General features: G+C 31.3%; 2 protein-coding genes across 6 annotated transcripts in view; one reads left to right on the top strand and one right to left on the bottom strand.

The window, feature by feature from the left end:
- The first annotated feature begins 1,544 nt into the window (after window positions 1-1,544).
- On the top strand, window positions 1,545-3,204 carry LOC111623348 (ras-like protein 3). The gene is made up of 2 exons (XM_023365891.1): window positions 1,545-1,636; window positions 2,035-3,204. Exon 2 carries the CDS (start codon window positions 2,055-2,057, stop codon window positions 2,811-2,813), a length of 759 nt encoding a protein of 252 aa, XP_023221659.1. The 5' UTR covers window positions 1,545-1,636; window positions 2,035-2,054; the 3' UTR covers window positions 2,814-3,204.
- A 3,550-nt stretch (window positions 3,205-6,754) lies between these two features.
- LOC111623347 (rab11 family-interacting protein 4-like) overlaps window positions 6,755-21,788 on the bottom strand; it is a 61,264-nt gene continuing 46,230 nt past the window's right edge. For all 5 annotated transcript variants that reach the window (XM_023365887.1, XM_023365886.1, XM_023365890.1 and 2 more), the window contains 3 exons: window positions 20,097-20,234; window positions 7,922-8,062; window positions 6,755-7,653 (listed from right to left, as the gene is read on the bottom strand). In XM_023365887.1, coding sequence (XP_023221655.1) covers window positions 7,525-7,653; window positions 7,922-8,062; window positions 20,097-20,234 — 408 coding nt within the window. In that variant the 3' untranslated portion in view covers window positions 6,755-7,524. The remainder of the gene's footprint in view (window positions 7,654-7,921; window positions 8,063-20,096; window positions 20,235-21,788) is intronic.

The raw sequence follows: 21,788 nt of genomic DNA, 5'->3' as shown, positions 1-21,788 counted from the left end.
CCGAAAAGAATTTTGATGTCGAGGAAGCACTCAGAACGTCATCTTCAGTTTAGAAAATTGTCTTTACTCCAGCAACGAGCGAGTGTCGAGTATGAATGACAAATTTGTAGACGAATTTTATAAAGTTATCGAATAAAAGGAAAGATAAACATCGCCCATTCGAGTGTTCTAACTTTTAATTTTCCAGAAAATTCAAGTAAAATCGACTCTTTCCTTTTTTTTTTTGGCCGAAAAAAACAACGAATGTAATCTTTTCTATGGCCGAAAATAACCAAATTTAAATATAAAATCGGCCTTGACCTAAAGATGAGAAAGAAAAACATAAAATAAAATAATGTTTTAACGAGGATGAAATTTCAAACTTTCCCTTTTGACATTTTCATCGAATTGACTTTCAAACTTTTATATCCTTGACACGGTGGAAATATATCTTATTTATAGTATATTTCTTTCTTTTTTTTTAAAACAAAACACAATTAGAGACGACGATTTTATCTAGGAAAATGTCGTAACATTTGGAAGGTCGACTAGTAAAAGGGATAAAATTGTTTCATTTCCGGACTTACCCCGCTTCGTTTCGATTGTAACTTAAGTACTAATCGGTGGGATTTCCTTTTTCTTAATTGAGAAAATAATTAAAAAGTTAGACGGTGAATAAACTATTGTAAAAATAGTTTTCGAATTCGGATAATTAAGACCTTTCCAGTGTATAAAAAAGACGTTAAATGACGTCTCTTCCATTTCCAGAATAAAAAAATGAATTGAGACGTGTCTTATTGTGTTTATACCAATGATTTTCGTTGTAGCTAATTTCACTTCCATTGTTTTTCTAATACGAAATAATACAGAGGTTGCGGCCGAAGTTTTCATCTGTACGTGAACGTCGAACGTCGAGCGCCGCTTTGTAAGCGGCGCTCGACGTTCGACGTTCACGTACAGATGAAAACTTCGGCCTCAACTTCTGTATTATAACGAAGGGTGCCGGCGATAAACTAATCGATTTACGGAGATAAAAATCGTAGACGATAACGAGCCGATTAGGAGGGAGAAGTATTCGTATTTAGTGTTAAAGGAATTCAAACTACGCCGGGAGAATAAATAATAATCAATGAATGGCGACGATTTTGCACCTGGTGACATCGACGTCGATCGGAAACACCAAACTATAAATAGTAGAGGGGGGATCGTCAAAGATGGCATTCGCTCTACTCCGTTGCCATGGTAATTACCGATAGAATGAATCGAATAAAATGAATGATTGTTTACTTCTCTCACTCTACGCTAATAATGGACTAAAGTGTCTGATATTGGATACGTAAAATTTGTTACGATTTATCGCCGATACCCGTCGAATTACTCGACGTTTTTACTATTCGATTGAGGAAAAATCTCAATCGATTTAATTGTAGTTTCGATACCGAAATCGAGAAAAGAAAAGTTTCTCGCCATGTTGTCGTGGCCGTTAATTCGAAATTTAGATGTGGGAGTGAAAATCCGGTGATGTACTTGCGGATGTTGCTGTCCACGTGACTTGCGCCAGCGGCATCGCTTCCTATTAGAACGTCAGCGCCTTGTGATGAAGCAGGATGTTGCAGAAGACGTAGGTTACAACACACAAAAGAAGCATTTCTAACAGGTAAATGATGACGTTTTTTGTACGTCAGATATTACTTTAATCGTAGATTATCTTACGACTCTCTTTATACGTTGACAACGGTTTAATTATCAGATATCTTTTTTTATTATACCGAAGATATATATTCGTCGTTAGTCAATGGTATTTTATGGCTACAGTTCTAATTGGTGGAGAGTAATACGAATTTTATTAATTGTTATTATTAAAATAAGCGAACGGGAGATTTGTTTAAGGGGGATATTAATACAATATGTTAAGAGTAAATTATTTAAATATGGTCGAATTCTTTTCAAGTGTTTGTTGTTTATTTTATAAAATTTCGAGTCCTTATTCCGGTTTTAATTTAACTCGATTAAGTCGATATTTAAGCTACAGTATATTAACTGTCTATTGTTTAGTTACAGAGGATTTAAAAAAAATGGAGGTATCCAATAACCAACGCTTGGTATTCGTGAATAAACCGAAGAAGGTGTTCCTCCCTCGTGATTCTCCATCACCCACCACTCCTCGGAGGCCTTGCTTGACCCGCGTGGGCACTTCTGCGGATACGGACGGAATCACACCCAAAGCTCACTACCGTTTGGTAATTTTGGGGGCGGAAAAGGTGGGGAAAACGGCCATCATTCATCAGTTCCTGTACGATCGCTTCGTGACGGATTACAGCGCAACCGTGGAAGAATTGCATCGCGGGGAGTACGAGATCGGAGATTACAAACTGACCTTGGACATTTTGGACACCAGCGGATCGTACGAGTTTCCGGCCATGAGACGTTTGGCCATAGGCACCGGCGACGCTTTCGTTTTGGTGTATTCTATCGATAATCAGGAATCGTTCGAAGAAATACGTAACATCAGACAGGAACTGAACGAGCAGAGACCCACGGGAGCCCCTATGGTAGTCGTGGGCAACAAGTGCGACCTGGAACACCAGCGAGTGGTGCAGAAGGAGTTGGCGGAGACTATGGCATGCATAGATTGGGAGAACGGATTCGTCGAATGTTCCGCCAAAACGGGGCACAACGTCTTGACCATCTTTAACGAACTTCTGGTGCAGGCCAACGTCAAGTATCGTCTGAATCCCGTGGTGCAGAGGCGAAGAATGTCACTACCCGTCAATCCCCGACTACCGGGTGGAAAGAGCAAGACGGGAAAAAGGAACAGTTGCGCCGTTTCCTAAAAGTTTCTCTTCTCTCGATGCTTTCTATCCTCGATTTCCGATGTCGTTTCCTCTTTTTTCGTGCCATTTCCTCTTCTTTCACTAGAAAATTGTATTTATGATATGTTCGTAGCAATAATAATTGTATCTGATCCAACGTTTTGGCTTTATTCCGAAGAAACACTCGAAAAATCCACCATACAAAGTGACGTTTCCATCGTTTTCACCAAACGACAAAACAAACTTCACGCCAAGTCTTAATTAGTCTTTCCATAATTTTTAAATTACTTGGTAGCCATTTTTACCACGAATTTATCTTAAACGAAAGCTCAATTAGGGAAACGAATGGAAACCGATAAATCAACTTCTTAAAATTGGGGGGGTGAATAAAAGATTGAATCGTTTGTCGACGTTTGCCACTTGAAAATAAATATTGACAGAAGCGATCGTCCTTGATATTTAAATATATCATTCACTCCGGGAAACGTTCGACTCCAAAGAAATAAAAAAAGGATTTCTACTTCATCACATTTCCATTCTCCTATTTGGCCTCTACGCTCTTCTACGTAAACTCTATTTAAAAAATATAATCCCCGTAATTGTACCGAAAACAATTTTAGAAGGCGCATTCCCTTCGTTTGTCTCGTAATTATTCGAGCGAAGAATAATTAGAACCCATCCAAATTAACGTAAACCAATTAAATTAATTTTTAAAATGCATTTAAACAGATATTAATCCAAAACGGAAGAGAAGTAATGATGCGTTAAGAGAGGCAATCTTCAATTAGTCTCTTGTCATTGGCAGATGTCCACCCCTCCGCGCGCGACACGCGAATCGTCTAAATGTTTACCACAAAAAAAGTATTGGCCGGTTTAATGGCTTTTTCTACTATCTTCGTAACCATTCTAATTGACTTTAGAGCGAATTTCTCGGGGATAAACAACCGGAGCAATCGATACAATCTACAAAAGCACACGTGACTAAAACAATACAAACTACCAATTTTAGAAGTATCCACGTTATCAAGCGCTCCGTCGAGTGCATCGTCTAGATTATAATAAATTCTTGGGTTTAATATTCGGAAGTACACAACTGTGCCATTCATTTTCCGCTCTATCCGATGGCACACGTCATCGGCACTTAATATACGGATCGTTTCCGTAATGTAAAACAGATAAGGAAATAAGTTAACTGTCGAATTAAACCATTCCATTTTCTATTTTCGGAATTCGACTCGGAGTTAAACGGAAATCTGCCAATTTAATCATAGTAATAGGCCAGACACAAAGACGTTTCCATTTTTTAACGGACGGAAAATAAATCACGGTAAGTAAAAAGTAAACGTACGGATAGAAAGAAAAATATACGGGGTCGAAGGTCACCAACCCGCATATTTCTTTCGCTCCGGCACGTTTAATGAACTTGCGCGTTAAATTAATTCGTTTTTCATTTATTTAGTTAACCGCGCGGCACGTTGCATTATTTATGGAGTGAGCGCGTGAGATCAGAAGCACCCGTACATCGGGGCACGTGCCCACCCTTTTCCTAATCCCCGAGGGGGACTGAAACGACGGAAAATTCGCGATTTCTAGCCTATATAAAAGAAATTTGTCAAGTTGGCCCCGAGTGCATCTTGTGGGAGCGCCAATCCGACGTTGAATTGTAAAATTTGAAGCTCCTCGCATAATATACCGTGCCCTTTTTCATAGTCTGCCGGTGCCACTGCTCGAGACGGATGACTCTTCTAACTGCTAATCTAAATATATGGGACGAAAGTATCGTCTATGACTATTTAAATAAATAAACAAAAGATTTAGGTGACGTCTCGCGACGACATCCGTTCTATTCTTTATTTAAGAATTCAGTCGCCATTTCGGACCCACTTTACGTTCGACGGCAACGGAGGAATTAGGCGGAAGGTTTTAAAACTTTGTTCTCTACAGGGCAACTGTCTAACAATAGTTTTCTTTGTATAAACACATCGTCCGTTCCTTTGATTTTGTCGACATACGGAAATAGTCAAACGAAATGTATTTTCCCACACACCGGAAGAAATCTAAGACGTTACGTAACACAGGTTACGTATTCCGAGTGACGACATATTCTAACAATAACGTCGAGAGTAAAGCCGCAATGCCGACCCGAGTGAAAAACTCAATGTAGAAATATCATTACGTAAGTCTATAATTAGTAATATTAAGTGGAGAAATACTATTTTCTAACATTAAGTAGATGGGCGTGAAACACAATTAGGAAATTTTTACGCAACTTTCGAAATTTCATGTCCTGCCGCTAGTCGACGATGGAGCGTAAACGAATATTACAAACACGGGAAATACAGTATTTACAAGGCGATTAGTGGCGCTACGATCGAGGCTAGAAGAGAAAAATTAAGGCCATTCTAATGTTAAATCCGACATTTTCTAATTTATAAGAATTCCCATTTAATTATAATACGTAGATTTTAATTAAGCCACCGCAATTGTCCTAGATTATGCGGTGACTAATCGATCCGCGGAAGGCCAAAGCCCGTTTCTTAAAGGTCCCAGTTTAATTGGAGGCCCGAAATCGGAATAAAATATATATATATATATATATTTCCGCCATTTGCCAATTAATCGCAATAATTCCGGGAAATATCCCTAAATCTAGTAGGAATATAATTCCCATCGATCGCGGATTCGATAAAGGAAATATAACGCTACGGGCGTTTTATTTTTCGCATCGATTGGAAAAAAAGATTCGGAACATGGCAGCATCTTTGACAAATAAATAGCCACTTAAATACGTAAAATTCCCAGAATATTCGTCCAATACTTTCCGCTCGAATTTCTTAAAATGGCGCATCCCACCGCTCCGGAGGGGTGGAGATAAAAAAAAAAAAAACAATACGCAATTTCGGGACGAGGAATTATTAATAAAACCGGCGCGCGAAGCGTTAAATCCGGGTAGGAACCAACCGCGCTACTAAATTTTTACGCGTAACGAGGGTGGGTCGTATTATCGAACGGTATTCGATCGTTAAACTCGCCACCCACGCTCGTTTGTGTACCGTAAAGGTCAGAATACTCTTCTGTTAGAGTCGACTCGGACGTTAACTACGACCAGAAACACGTTTATCGCTATTTAATTGTGAAAAATTATCGAGGATCCGGTAAGAATTTTAGTAAATAAACTCGAGGCAAAAATGCCACTTTTTTTTTTTTAGTATTTCGGACTTGAAGTGGGGTGGTTAATCTCGGCAACTTCTACTTTAATAACGTCGCGCCGGTTATTACGTCCGGTTTAATTAAAATTTTGGCCGAGTGGAAATACTAGAAACCAGTCGGCCTGGCCATATTTAGAATTAATTAACGATTAAAAGTAGTTTCCATCATTTTTACATAAAATATTAAGTTCTTTCGTCGTTGATGAATTTATGAATCTAATTAATCGAAATTTCTACCTCGACTTCTTTAGTAAAGAATATTCCGGCGTAAAATACTATAGAATAAAAGCGTTTTCTACTCGTCCGAGTGTATAGAAAATTTTAATTCTCTATAATTTTTAAACGTCGATTATGGCGCGATTACGTCACACTATAAGCATTGATTCAAATTGCCTAGTTGGATAAGAGACCGGTTAAAATATTGGATTATCTCTTATTGAATTAGAAAGCGGAAAATGCCGGAAAGCAGAAAATGTCGGAAGGGAAAAAAAAAATCTAATTTAAAATTAACGATGTTTTTTAATCCGAAAACAAAAGATAAATTGAAATTAAGTTTTTTCCTTTCTTAAATTTATCAATAAAATATATCCGAATTAAATTTNTAAGCGGCGCTCGACGTTCGACGTTCACGTTTGACGGATGAAAACTTCGGCCGCAACCTCTCAAAAATTTATTTAATATACGAAAAACGTGTAATTATTATTGTGTAGATATAGAGTTTTATGTACAGAAGAAAAAACTGCGACTTATAAATTCATTTTCAAACATTTTATTCAACTGGTAATGTCTTAAATAATTAAAGTTAAAAGCGAATAGCAGCAGTTTTATATATAATAACTTTATATACACACTGGCAAATTCTCGGTAACTTGTCACTAAAATTTCGTCACGGTGCAACATATAAAGTATTCCCTGGCATTTAACAGTTCTTGCAGGTTTTTTTTTCCTGACAAAAATTCGTGCACGATCGATAATATTTATATGTAAAAAAAATATGAACCAGTTTTGTATTCCAATAAGTTTGGATTTAAAAAAATCTATTACTTAAAGGCAACAGCCAAATTATTGGAATACGTTGGTGACGAAGAACCGTCGTGAAGACACCCGAACAAATCGAAACAAATAATTTAAACGTGAGACCACACATTTTCGGATTTAAAAAAAGGGTCTATAAACGTCTATTGAAATATCTAAAATTTGCCATAATCGTTTCATTTCGAATTCAAAAGACGGTCCGTCTATCATAAAAATATGGAACTAGGAATCGTCATTTCTTTTTTATGAAATGGCACGGATAATCGGTTTGTTAATAAATACGATTATTCGTGGTAACGTCCGATATGTTTTACGATATATCGGTTGAGTTTTCGCACGAAAAGGTGAAGTCCTTCGAGAGTATCGTGACATCACAACCGGTCACGGAATCACAGCAAACTTTTGTACGGGTTTCGAGGGCAATTATCACAATAATTATCACTAATAATAATCTTCGGAATTTTTCCACTCGTAAGAATAACGTGAGATCACGAATTATTTTTATGTTTAACTTCGAGTAATTGAGGATAGTTTTCCATGATATTTAACAAAATTCCGTCGATGTAAGCGCGTAATTTTGCGTTCACTTCCTGCTGTTCACGAAGAGCGGTCATTACCTAAAATATTCAAATTATTCAAATTACATCGTAGTTTCGTAAGTATTTAAGTTACAAATTAAGAAATTTCCATAATTTAAAATACAGTATAATAATTTTAACGAGAATTGGCGAATACGGCCTATTAATTATCTTAAATTATAATTTTTACAAGCGTATTAAAGAAATATCCTTTCTAATATTAATTTCGGAATATTTATTAACATAAAATTAGGTCATTTCTAGCAACGAATTTAATATAAATCGTTCTCGTTAAAGAAAAGCTTACTTCGTCTTTGGAGAGATTTTCTAATTCTTCGGCCAAAGACGTGGCGGCTTCTTGTCGAAGTAAACTTTGACCCTGTTTTATACCGGAACTTAAAATTTGTGCCTGTAATTCTTCGTTGGCTTCGCGAAGAGCAGAGTTTTCCTGAAAACATAAATGTATAAACTATATTTACTTAACAAATACAATAAATAATTCTACAGTTTACATTAAAAAAAAAGTCAAAATATAAAAACTGCAGGCTATAATATCAATGGATTTCCTTTATGCCACTATATGCAATAAGCATATAGTGAAAACAAAACAAAATTTACCACCCAAACTCAATTCAAATGAGTTTTGTTGGTGATTAAAAAAAACTAGGACTCATCCCAAAGATGGATAATCGACTTTGGGCTGACCAGCTAAGTTCTTCCACCCGCATGTCTTCAAACCGCGCGCTAAGGACTTTGCTTTGTGAGCAAATGTGTTGTCCTGTTGATACTTAAAAGGGTGTTTCGTGTATCGGGGAGCATTTTGTCTATAATTAAGTCATATAATATATTTTGTCAGTTTGCGGTCAGCCTTAAGAATAAATAATAATTAAAACCTTATTAGCATTTATAATTTCTTTTAAAAACTCACTCCAAATCCCAAAAATAAGTAATTGCCTTTTTATAATAATCGATAATATGAGATTTTTTAAAAATATTTTATTAACATATAGTGCTATACATCACTCATAATTTATACTTAAAGTTAGAATATGGGGAAACTCCTGCAAATTTTTTTAAAGTCCTTGCCAGCTTTTTAGTATATCATCAGACTAAAATTGAATTTGCCTGTTGTAATGTCCCGTTAATTTTATATTTATTATGAACTAATAAAAAAAAACTCCTTGAACAATAAATTTGATGGTTAAGTTGAAAACTATCATCAAAAAAATTTTCAAATAATCAATTTTATTAGGATATTTAAGTAACAAATGCCATAAAATAGATAATGTTGAGCAACTTTTCATGCTTTTCTGTATATAAAAACTGTCCTATTATTTATATTATGAGAACATTTTATTTTTCTTCTATACTTTTATCTTTATTAGAAGTCTCTGTGGATTATTTATTTTTAAACAAACAATACAATATGTATATATATTCTATAAAATCATTGTCATCACAAATCATTATGATTAATTTATTTATTATAGTTTCATTCCTTGTAATTTTGTAATGAATGAATCAAATATGATTACATTTATTGTCTTATATATTTGTTTGCTAGTTACATACAATAACTAAAAATATAGTATGGTTTAACAAAAGCTTTCATTTCTGCTTTAACATAGTTGAAAGCATTGATCTTACAATGACAAAGAAAGAGTGTTAAATTTGTAAATTCATTATATCTAATTAATAAATTAAATTTGACTTCTGTACTTTTAGAAATATTTCAATTTATATTATTCAAAACTTCTATTTAATTGCAGACAATAAATAATCTTCCATTATCAAATCAATTCAAAATTGCTTATTATTTGAGGAATTAAGATTTATAAATTTAAAAATACATTACCAATTTATTTATTATTATACTACATCATTTGATAACTTTTACAACAGTTTTTCTATAATCGTCTGTTCGAAGCATTCAAAGTTTTTGTAATAATTAGTATTCGCAATTATTTCATTTTTCCTATCATTTTGCTAATATACATAATACAGATAAAAATAATAGCTTTATTTTTATAAGAAGACAAGTAGCCTAGCCTTTTGTTTTTTTCGTCTGAAGATGTCACATTCATCTTTCATATGTTCTTAAGAGTACTGTGTCATTTCATTTCATTGCAATACTGTATTCTATTTTTGCTTGGAAGCAAGCTCAGTAATATGCTTAGTATATCAAATTCTTATACATTTGAAATCAATAAGTTACCTAATTTAAGTTTCATATAATTCACATTTTCCTTTCAGCTGAAGATAAAACAGTTGAGTTTCCATGTTTTTAGTACTTTTCAAAATCTATATTCTTAATAAAAATCTCCTTTCATTATAAATGTGTTTCACTTTTAATACTTTATGATCATCCAGTTAGGATCCTGATAAACTATTTATATTGACACAAATAATGAAACTAAACAAAGCTCCAGAACTATAAAACAATTTATATTTTTCTATTTCCTAGCTTAAATATAATACAAATCTAAAACCCTGACTTCAAACATATTGGTAAGTTGATCACAGCAAATTAAGAATATGATTAGAGCAGTGGTTCCCAAACTTTTTTGGTTTGCAATGTCCTTGCTAAATGCAGGTTTTTCTCAAGGTGCCCTATGTCAAATTCTAACAAGTACAATTTGTGAAATAGCGAAATAGCCAATATTTTTTTAAATTAAACAGTTAGGATGTTAAGAAAAAAATAAATACAACACGTATTTAAGATAACAAAAAAATGTAATTGAACAAATTCAATTAATTAGAATTAGTGGGAGGAATGAGCCTGCTGATCATTGCACATTTTCTTAAATCTTGGAATCAAACTGGACACAGACACCTTCATTTCCTTCTCCGCATTGATTTTCATGCAATGCTTAGTTTTTATCGCAGTGACAAACTCAGCTTTTGCAAATGGAATTAATATTCTCTGAGCTTTACCACTCGGAAGGGATATTCATCTTTTACCGATATCCAAAATTCAGTTAATTCCATGTTACTAAATTTTGTTTTCAATGTATTGTCGGGAAGACAACTCAATAAGATTCTTTTCTTCTGCAGCAGTAAATTCAGTTAGAGCATTGATATTATGGATCATGAATCCATGCAAATTTATCAATATTATCATTTTGAAAATATTTTTCAAACCAGGTGATAAGCTGTGATAAATGCTGTTCAAAAATAGATTTCATACCTCGAGAGAAATCAACTCTATTAGAGGTCAAAAACTCTGTTGCAACAAAACAAGGGAAAACATTCTTTTCCTCTGTTTTCATTTATTTTTCTTTTCCATAGTTTGAATTTTTTCTATAAAAGCCAAAATTTTCTCAATCGACTTTAAAAGGTGCATGCTGCTTTCCTGCAGAGAGAGATTCAGAGCATTCAGCTTTCCAAAAATATCACATAAGTATGCTAGTTTTACCATAAAATCTTCATTCACAAAATTTTTGACATGCTTGTGGTCTTCTTCTTTAAGAAAAATACAAATTTCCTGTCACTGTTCAAACGTACGAGACAAAACATTACCTTGAAATCACTCTCTTGTGGTAATGTTTTGTACTTTTTCAAAGTGCTGTAGTACAACAAAGACGTGTGCTCAGATCCCATATCCTCAAATAGTTTTTTGAAAAATCTTGCCTTCAACATCCGATTTTCTATAAAGTTTACTACATTTATTATATATTCTAAAGCCTGGTTCAATGTACGACTCAGACATTTTGATGCGAGTGCTTCCCTGTGAATAATGCAATCAGTATAGCGCATCAGGTCTTTGCTTCAAAAAAGTGCTTGCAATCCTCCATAACACCTGGACATAGAACGAACACCATCAGTACAGATACTAATGCATTTGGTCCATTCTAAATTATTTTCAGATATAAAAATATCAAGGATCTTGAACAAGTTGTGAGCCTTAGCACCAGAGGTGATACTTTTACACCTCTTCTACAATGTTTTTACTATCTATAAACTGTACATAGCAAATCAAATGAACAACATTTATTATCCATAGCATCATCCAGCTGCAATCAAAGTTCCTTCCCTTTAAAAGATCTTTTGTCCAATAATACCATCAGTCACAGAATACAGCATAAGTGAAGGACCTCCAATGTCCAGTAATTGAAAGACTTTATTCTTTCAATTAACTGGACATTGGAGGTCCTTCGCTTATGCTATAATCTGTGACTGATGGTATTATTGGACAAAAGCATTTTTCAAAGCTGCTTCCCAGCGGACTCACCAATCATAATGTTCACCATATCTACAGCAGCCGGTAGATTGAGTTCTGCAATGGTATGAGGCTTTTTACATTTTGCAATTCTATGTGCCACCTTTATTACTGAGTTAATAATTTGCACCAGGTCTGCTAGATGTCTGTTTTATCACACTGAATTGAAAGTGGAAGTAAAATTATAAAAATTTTATAACATTTTGTGGCGCCCCTGTGGGGACGCTGTGGCTCCCTAGGGCACCATGGCACCACTTTGGGAACTGCTGCATTAGAGAGAGTCAAAATTTACTTGGAAGAAAACTTCAGTAATATGCTTAGTACATCAAATCTATTTTGAAGAACTGAAGAAAAATTAAGTATAGCAATTACCATGTTTTCTCAATTCTAATGCATCCTTACTTGTATTGTTTACTTCTCACTCTTCTTGGTATCTCATGTATATCATGTCATCAGTATAGACATGGTAATGTCCTCTCACTACTTCAGTTTTAATTTCAATTATGGTTTGGTGATCTTTAGAACTGTAGCAAGTCAACTGAATGTTCAGCAGACAGATCTCTATGAAGTTAAGTTTAAGCAGAAAGTTATCCACTTTGCTGAAGAACATGTTTTTAGATATATCAGTGCAATACTACATAGTATTTGGTAACTTTTATAATTGTGAATACTGACACAAAATATCACTTTAATAACAAGTAAAATACACCACAAATGGATATGAGTCCAATTTTGCCTGCCATGTCCAATCACCAGGAACAACTATTTCCATTGAAATAGTTCCATTGAATTGTCTCTGCAATGGAAATAGTTCTTCCTGGTGATTGGACATGGCAAGCAAAATTCGGCTCGTATCCATTTGTGATGTATTTTACTTTTTATTAAATTGTAATTCTGCCAGCCCTTTTCTACAACAAAATATCACTGTTAAAATATTAACTTTGTGGTAATTATGACTGATTTCATTAGTCCACAAATCTTCTATATCTGTTAATGGAGTCATAAATGAATATACTTGGAAATATAAACATTGTAAAACACTATAAATGTGACAAAAAATTTTTTGCAAACAGCAATAAACACATTTTTGATTCATTAACTTCCTGTGACTGCTAGCTTGATGATACAGAAAGTATATAACATCTGCAAGATAACTTTTTGAGTTTTGATTTCTCAAAAATTAGGTCTGCTTTAGATTTGATGGTGCATTAGAGTTGAGAAAACAAAGTAGTAACACAAACTAATAAACAAAAAGGACAGGAAAAGCTATGCTAGTTTCACAAATATAAATGCTTGGCAACAGAGTATAATCAAATTACAAGGTGGTGTCAGAAAGTTTTCAGACTGTAGCTGGCATTACTGTACATTCAATGTAAATGTATGTGCTTGTCATGGTCATTACTTCCAAATCTTCCAATTCACTATGCTGAGTGGCATCACAGTGCAAACATGTGTTCAATTATGTGCCATTTTGTAAAGTAGTACAAAACCACTCTGAAATTGATACAATGTCTGATAGATTTGAGAAGTGTGCAGTAATCAAGTTTTTGTAAAGTTCAGAAAATCTGCTACCAAGACCTTCAAAATGCTTCATCAGGCTTTGACAAACAATCGTTATGCCAAGCACAGGTTTTTGAATGGCATGCATGTTTCAAGGTTGATTTAAGATGACAAGCATTCCAGGCACTAACCACCAGCAAAACTGAAGAAAATGTCAAAAAAATTCACCAACTAATCCATCATAACTGTCACAGAACAATCTATCAGCTTTCTGGAATGGTTGGAAACAGTAATGGAGCTTGCCAGACGATTCTCAATCTGAATATGCATTGCATTGCTGCAAAGTTTGTGCCTCAGGTCCTGACAATTGAATAAAACTAGTGGCATCTTGACTTGTGCATTGAGCTTCATAAAACGGACAACAATGATTCAACTTTCCTATCAGAAATCATTGCTAATAAAACGTGAGTTTATGGCTATGATTCTGAAACAAAACAACAGTCATCAAAATGGAAGAGCTCGCAGTCACCACGACCAAAAAAGGCACAGTAGGTCACAAGTGCGAAAAAATGCATGCTCATGATTTTTTTTTCAATATTAGGCGTATCATTCACTGAGAATTTGTTCCTCCCATGTGACAATCAATTCTGAATTTTACTGCAATATTTTGAGACACTTAAAAAAAAACGTAAGAACAGGCACAACTGCAATTGGCAGTTGCATCACAACAACATGCCATTTCACACCTCTCTGACACAGTTTTTGGCAGAAAACAGGATGGTGGTTGTTCCACACCCTTCATACTCGTCTGATTTAACACCTTGTGACTTTGCTTTGTTCCTGAAAATGAAATTGAAGTCGAAAGGGTACCGCTTCAAGACCATCGATGAATCATAGGCAGTATTGGATAGCTTGTGGGAAGAAGATTTCTGCAATGTATTTGAGTCATGAAAAAATCACTGGGATTGCTGTATAAGCTCCCAAGGGGACTATTTTGAAGGGGTAACAATTAAATTCTAATAATATTAGCCTATAAATTATTACAGGCCTAGTCTGGGATCTTTCTGATACTACCTTGTACATTTAATAAAATTGACAAAAACCAAGATCACAAGAAAGTTTGAAATTGTATTGTACTACCAATGTTCAATTAATATATAATAAAACAAATTTGAAGGACTTTAAAATATTTGGAAATATTGTTATACTGGTTATGTTCATATATGGTTATGGTAAGTACCGTACATATAATAAATATTAAATGAATTTGAAAACTTCAACATTGTATTTGATCTAAAAGAAACAATTTTTTGAAATATTTATCAGAAGTTTCTATAGAAATGACTTCTATAAAGTAAAGAGTTTGGATTTTGGTTTAGTTAGTTGAAGTCCATAATAATATCAAATAGAATGCTATTAATTTACAGTTGAACCCACCTATCTCAAAATTTATTTTTTCCCGTGCACTTTCAGCCTCTCTTGCAATACAATACATACTGTAGTTGAAATTAATGCTAATTTTTCTGATTGGCTATGGAGTTTGACTTGCATCTTATTGGATAAAGAAAGTCAGACATCAGAAACTACTGACAAACTATTTCCATTAAGGTATGTCAAATATGCTTCATATATATTTAAAATAAGTATATTCTCTACTTGTTATTGTATTAATAGAATCAAACCCATTTCTGTAGGAACCTCTATATCTCCAATTTTTTTTCTTGTTCCAGTGAGATTTGAGATAGACAGGTCCAATTGTATTTTACATTACTTTCATAATTGCCACAGACAATCCCTTTTTGAATAATAGTTATTCATTATTAACACCATCAAAATGAAACAAATACATCCAGTATAGGACAAAGTAATGTAATAGAAAAAATTTTTAATATAAGTATTATATTAATTATTCATTTAAAATTAATACTAATTCATTTCTTACAAGAGATATTGAATATATAAAAATACTTATACCAGTAATAATAAAATTTCATCTAAATAAAAATAAAAATATCAAACATTTAAGTGTAATGTATTGTTTGTTTTATTTTATTAATCTATCAATATGCAAAATAAAAATACAGTAAATCTATACATTTAAAGAAAATTAAAAAATTCATTTTTTCAACTATTTAATGCATACAAAATTTGTCAAAGATTCATATTAAATTTTTTTATCTAAAAATATAAGCAAATTTTCCAGGAAAAGGAAGATTTAATGGATTAATTTTAAAATTGTTTATAGATGACAAATGCAGATGAGACCATTTATTTTTACATGCACAGAATATTTTAGCTTCAAACATTTACAGGAAATTAACATATTTCAGAAGTAAAAATTTGTAAGTAAATTGATTAATCATTAATTTAATTAACCTTAAGTGTTTTGAATTGTTCCCATAGCAACATTTCTCTCAGTCTTTTGAAAAATGTTTTAGTGTTAAACTGTATTATAATATGTACAAAAAGGGTCGGTCATCAAAAAATTGTATTCCTGAACATTGAAACTGAATGAATGGCAATTCCTTTTCAGCAGACTGTCTCTTCAATTTTAATGTATTACAATGTGTTTAATATTACATTAATTCTACAGAATCTAAAGTTATGAAAATATTTTTAAAATTTTAGATAAAAGATTATTGTAATTTCGATTCTGAATAAGAAATTTCAGAGTTTATTTTTGGAGTGTTATTATTACAAATTTTAATATCTATTTTAAAATCATTTAATCTGAATAGTCAAATGTTTAATCAATAAAGCAATCATTAATTAAAGAAAATTTATTAATTTGTTTAATTTGTTCCATATTAAAAATTTAATTTTTCTATTTATAAATTCAGCTATGTTTTAATTATGCTTGTATAGAAACATCACATTTTGTATAAAGTATTTATAGTAAAATGTTTATTATATATTATATATTAATGGCAACAGATGTGCATTTTTTTCATATCACATTTTAAATTGCATTCTAATACAATTTAATATATTCTCTATTCTACTTTGTCTGATGAAAGATTAGAATATATCAGATTTAAAATTAGCCAAACTCAAAAAAAAATCAGACTTAAGATGTTTACCGAAACATCCAACGATCGCCTAAATAATCGAGCTATAATTCCACTAATTTTAAATAACTATTCCAAAGTAATTTGCAACTAGAGGTAGACGTTAGGTGCCATCTCTTAACTAAATGAATAATTATTAAAAATTATAGTTGTAGCCATATCAGTTAGGCGATTGTTGGATGTTTCGGTATACTTATCAGGCTTTATGATGGTTGTTATACTTAAGATGTTTATCCTCCATATGTTTTTATAGGCATCAAGTTGATAAATAAATAAATATTTTTAGTCAGAGTTTATTTCTTTACTATCATATAAGATATCTATTTTTAGCAATTTATACATTCTAAGATCTTACAAAGTTAATGATAATTCCACTAGTAAGAAGAATAAGTATACTAATAATACTGATAATAATATATAATACTAGGTGTTCTCCCCTGACTGCCTTTCAAAGTCCAACCCAGATGTTTTATGACATTTTATGACACAATTTATATCTGCACTGCAATTTATGATAATTTTTGAATAATATTAGCTATATATATAAATTAAACAATTACAAATATTTTTTAAACTCTAATAGATAATAATATAATAAATATACGAAAATATGAAAATGCTACTTAACAGCAAACTTTCGTTATTAATTTGCCTTACATTAGTTTAAGTATTATTTAAAATAAGTTATACATTAATTACAACTCATTTTAAGTAGTACTCAAACTAATGCAGAGCAAATTCATAAAAGAAATTAAGAAAATAGGTTTAAGTTAATCACAATAGTCTATGACAGTGTTTCTAAACTGGAGGCCAGAGCAAACCCTAAAGGGACTACAGTCAGAATAAAATATTAAATTTATAAGAAAATGATTAAACTTAAATAAGTAAATTTTTATTTTATTTAAACACACAATTTTTAATAAAGTAAATTTGATCATGAAATTTTGAACCTAAAATGTTTTATTTGTTATTGGTCAATATACATACAATTGTTTCTTGTAAACAAAAACATATTGAATCTTGCACTCTACTCAAAGCATGTCATTTATCATCATTTTTTTTTCAAAGGATGTTTTACTATTAATTAAAATACAGGCCTATTGCATGTACCCTGAAACTCTAATTTATCACCAGCTTAGTTCATCTCTGAAATTGGCATAAAATTGTGTGAGATAAACTTAAGTATTTAAAAAAATAATTATATATGGTAATACCATATGTAACTGTTTGGAATTTGAAGATTGAAAGTTATGTGATTTAACATTAACAATGTCGTCTGCAATGCAACATCCATTAAAATGAGTTACTGATACGGGGGCCACAGAAAAATGGGCCAAAAGTGGCAAAGGTTAAGAAAAGTTGAGAAACACTGGTCTATGACACATCAAGGATCAAACTTTGATGCCTCATAAGACCTAAAATATTGAGATTTCAATTTTTCTTGTAATGTACTCAATCTCCTCTTTTGAATGCACTATTTCATTTTTCTCTAAGAAGTCTTTTTCTACTTAAATATTTTGTCAGTGAGTGTGTCAGTAAGGAGGCCAATGTAGCTTTATTATATACAGTAAAAGTTATGACTATAGCAATAGTCTATTTTTATATATACGTATGTTTTACAGTAACAATGCTTATAAAAAGTTCTTAATATATACTTTTACATAACAAAAATTTGAACAATATAATTCTTCAATAATAAACATTACTTCAAACAAACAAATACTCAATTTTGAGTACAAAGGCAAGATTCCCAGAATAATAAAAAGAATATGGTTATAACAGTCATTACAAACAACTTTCCTACAGTCAGTGACACATCATCCTAACAAAAAAAAAGGGCAATTGCCAGGGCTCCAAACTAATCTTTTATAAATTCATTACTGTAACAAGAATATTGAAATTTAAATTTTGGCCATATCTGAAAATCCTAGATTGCCAGTGTGGCTCATGCGCAGGGTGCACTGATGCAGCATAGAGGAAAAATTAAAAAAGCAAATGAGAATACCAGGGGATTCCCCCCAAAATTCTCCAAAGAAAAATGTGTGAAGTCAAGACTGTACATGGAACCTCTCCCTAATTCAATTTTCCTCTGCCCCATGAAGTTATAACACACCATTGTCTACAGTATATAATAATAGACAGCAGGATGGCAGAGTGGTCAAGGTGGCAGCCTACTGCTCGGGGGACCTGGAATCAAATCCAGACGGGTCAAGGAATCCCCAGGATTTTTTTGGGGGGTGGTCCGTTCAAATATGTTGGGCCCCGTCCTTCACCACCCAGTTGCCCCATTGTGGGCCTGGCTGAACTCATAATGGACCTGGTATAAGAGGCCCTCTTAGTGCCCACAGGACGGAAAGAGTATAAAAAAAAATAAGTATATAATAATAAGATATTAAAAATTATTTTGATACAATATCATTAAATTAAATATATTTGAAATTATTAACCTAATGTAACATTTCAGTTATGTATAAGCAAACAGATCTATTCTATCCAATATCAGTCCATAAATTACATTTTAGTATGCAATTAAATATTCAAACATATTTTATCTTACAGCCATATCCTGGAATAAGATAAATAATTATTACTATAAGTCTAATCTCAGTTTCCAATGACAATATTTACAATAATGATATAAGAGATGCTTTACTTTTAAGTTTTTATCTTTTTATTTTTATATAAAAAGTGAACTGATTTCTAATGATTTCCAGTCAACATTTTTAAATATGACTAAAAAATGCACTAAGGAAAACTTTAGGTATAACTTGATATATAATTATTAAATCTCTCAGCCCTACTTTTACAATGGAAAGTCTTTCTATAATTATAAATTCAGATTTGTATGTTATTCAATTTAATAAATTGATGATATTAATTATCAATTACTTGTCTTACAAGAATACTGTTACTGTCATTGTGACACTCAAAATTTCTCCTGTTTATATAGACAATTGTTTCATGAAAATCTCCATAACGAATTTTTCAAAACTCTCTTGAAAATTCTTATGTTAGCTGTTGAGATGATTGTTTTATTCACAAAAGTCACAACATAAATAACTTTTAAATAATAAAATAATAATATCTGAAAATGAAATAATAAATATAATAATCGAAGAATTGGAATCACTTTTCAAACTGAAGAATGCTGTTTTAATGAATTAATTTCAGACTAGAATTTAATTAGGCTAAATTATATACCAAAATTAGATGTGAGCATTGTTATTATCTCCTAATCCTAATTTTTAAAACAATTACATTAATTAATTAAGATTTGTATATAATATATGCATCTATTTTAGAAAAAGAATAATAAAAAAATGTGTCAAATGCTAGCGTACTTGGGTTGCTGTGGTTCTAGGGTTCTAGACTATCGAAATTTAGAATAGAATATGTATACCAAAATTACTTGGTTTACGAATTAAGAAAGAAGTGAGAGAATACATTTATAATCCGAATCCCAGTAAAACAATTAACATAAATATAAAAATTAAAAAACTTCTAAATTATATTAAAAAAAATTTATGATTGAAAATTGATTTATCATCAGTAAAGACTGTTATCTTAGGTTTATTGTATTTTATTATCTCTAAAGAAATTGATAATAAAAATTACATAAGCTGAAAATGAATTTATGTAACTATAATTTGATATCATTTCCAGCAATACTTATTTTTATAAATGGATAAAATTACCTCTTTTAATCTTCTCAATTCCCTTTCTATTTCATAATAACGAGAAGGTAGTTCTAATAAGACCGGAGAATGAGAATTTTCAATTTCCTGCCTATATCTTCTTAATTCTTCTATTTCTTGATTTAACTCTTGCAAAAGCTAAATAAATAAACATGTCTGTTATATATTTTTTTAATAACTAAAATTTTAAAAGATATGCATAAGAAAAACTACTTAATTGTAAGATATGATACTAAAAAAACACTTAAAAAAGCTAATATATTATGATTAACTGAAAATCTAGTCCAATGAATCTCTATTCACTTTGATATAATCTTTAGAAATATACAGTTATTTTTTTGTATTTTTAAAATATTCATATTTTCAAAAATATAAACATTATACAGATAATAGACTTTACACTGAATCTTAATCACATTAAATACATCATTTCATAATTAAAGCTGACAAAATATGCTTCAATGGATCAGACAACGCAGCAGCATGTTAATAAATTACCCATATTTTGTGTTTCTGAATTTTTAAATTAATGTGTCATATAAATGAAATGACTAATAAAATTAATCAGAAATATTTCTAAAAATTCTCAAAATTTTTATAAAATTAGATAAATTTTCTTCACATTGTTATTTAATATCAATGTGTTTTTACAAAATAATTGAAAATCATTAATGTTTATAATGACTTTTAATACAGATTAGTAGCTGCAAATTACTTAATAAAAATGATAAAATTAAAAAATAACTTATCATCATTAAAAAAACAATTTCCTCTGTAATAAGTTAAGCCAAGATTAAAATTATCTAATTATCTAATTAAATTAAAGGTTTAATTTATATGCATAATTATTTTATTTGGCATCATATAAATAATATATAAATATTAAAAAAAAGGAATCTTACATAATACATATGTAACCTACTTACAGGAAAGTTAAATAAAATAATTATCATCAATCTTATTTTTATTCTGCATGCAATGATCTCAAATATGTTAAAAGTAATAAATAAAAATTATTTAACAGTTTTTTTTGACACTTTTTATGTTAAACAACTAATGTTTTAATGTTTTAAACTTAAAAAAAGAAGTTACAAATTTCTTATTAAAGTTTATTCTAAAATAATTTTTCAAAATTTCTGTTTTAAATGCTATCATATGTAGCTTTTTCACTTACTTTATAATCCAAAATCTAAGAAATTTCTAATTAATCTTATAAAACTATATATGTTAAACTGCAATTATTTATTTTTATTTCAGAAAATATTTATATCATATCATACAGAAAGTTTATGAATCATCAATTTACCCTATCTGTACTATATATAAATATTTTTCCTCGTTTTATTTTTTAGAAAACAAAATTTTATGTAAAAAGAAATCAAAACGTACAGTCAACCCCCCTATAACACTGTTGACTATTCTGTTTTATATGAATTCCATGTTGTACGAGTCACTTAGATTTTACAAATACGTGAGCTGTTCACAGCACACGTATTTGTAAAATCTAAGTGACTCGTACAACATGAAATTCATATAAAACAGAATAGTCAACAGTGTTATAGGGGGGTTGACTATATTTCCAATGATATCATTTTGATTGAATACATACAGATAGTGAAAATTGTGTTTGTCATTAATATAATATAAAAGTTTTAAAAATCAATTTAATATACAGTAAGACCCCACTTAACA

This window comes from Centruroides sculpturatus, unplaced genomic scaffold (assembly GCF_000671375.1).
Source record: "Centruroides sculpturatus isolate CEXI.00-Female unplaced genomic scaffold, Cexi_2.0 scaffold220, whole genome shotgun sequence".
In the NCBI taxonomy this organism is placed as follows: domain Eukaryota; kingdom Metazoa; phylum Arthropoda; class Arachnida; order Scorpiones; family Buthidae; genus Centruroides; species Centruroides sculpturatus.
Note: the sequence above shows the minus strand (reverse complement) of the source record. Positions and strands in the feature narration are given on the sequence as shown.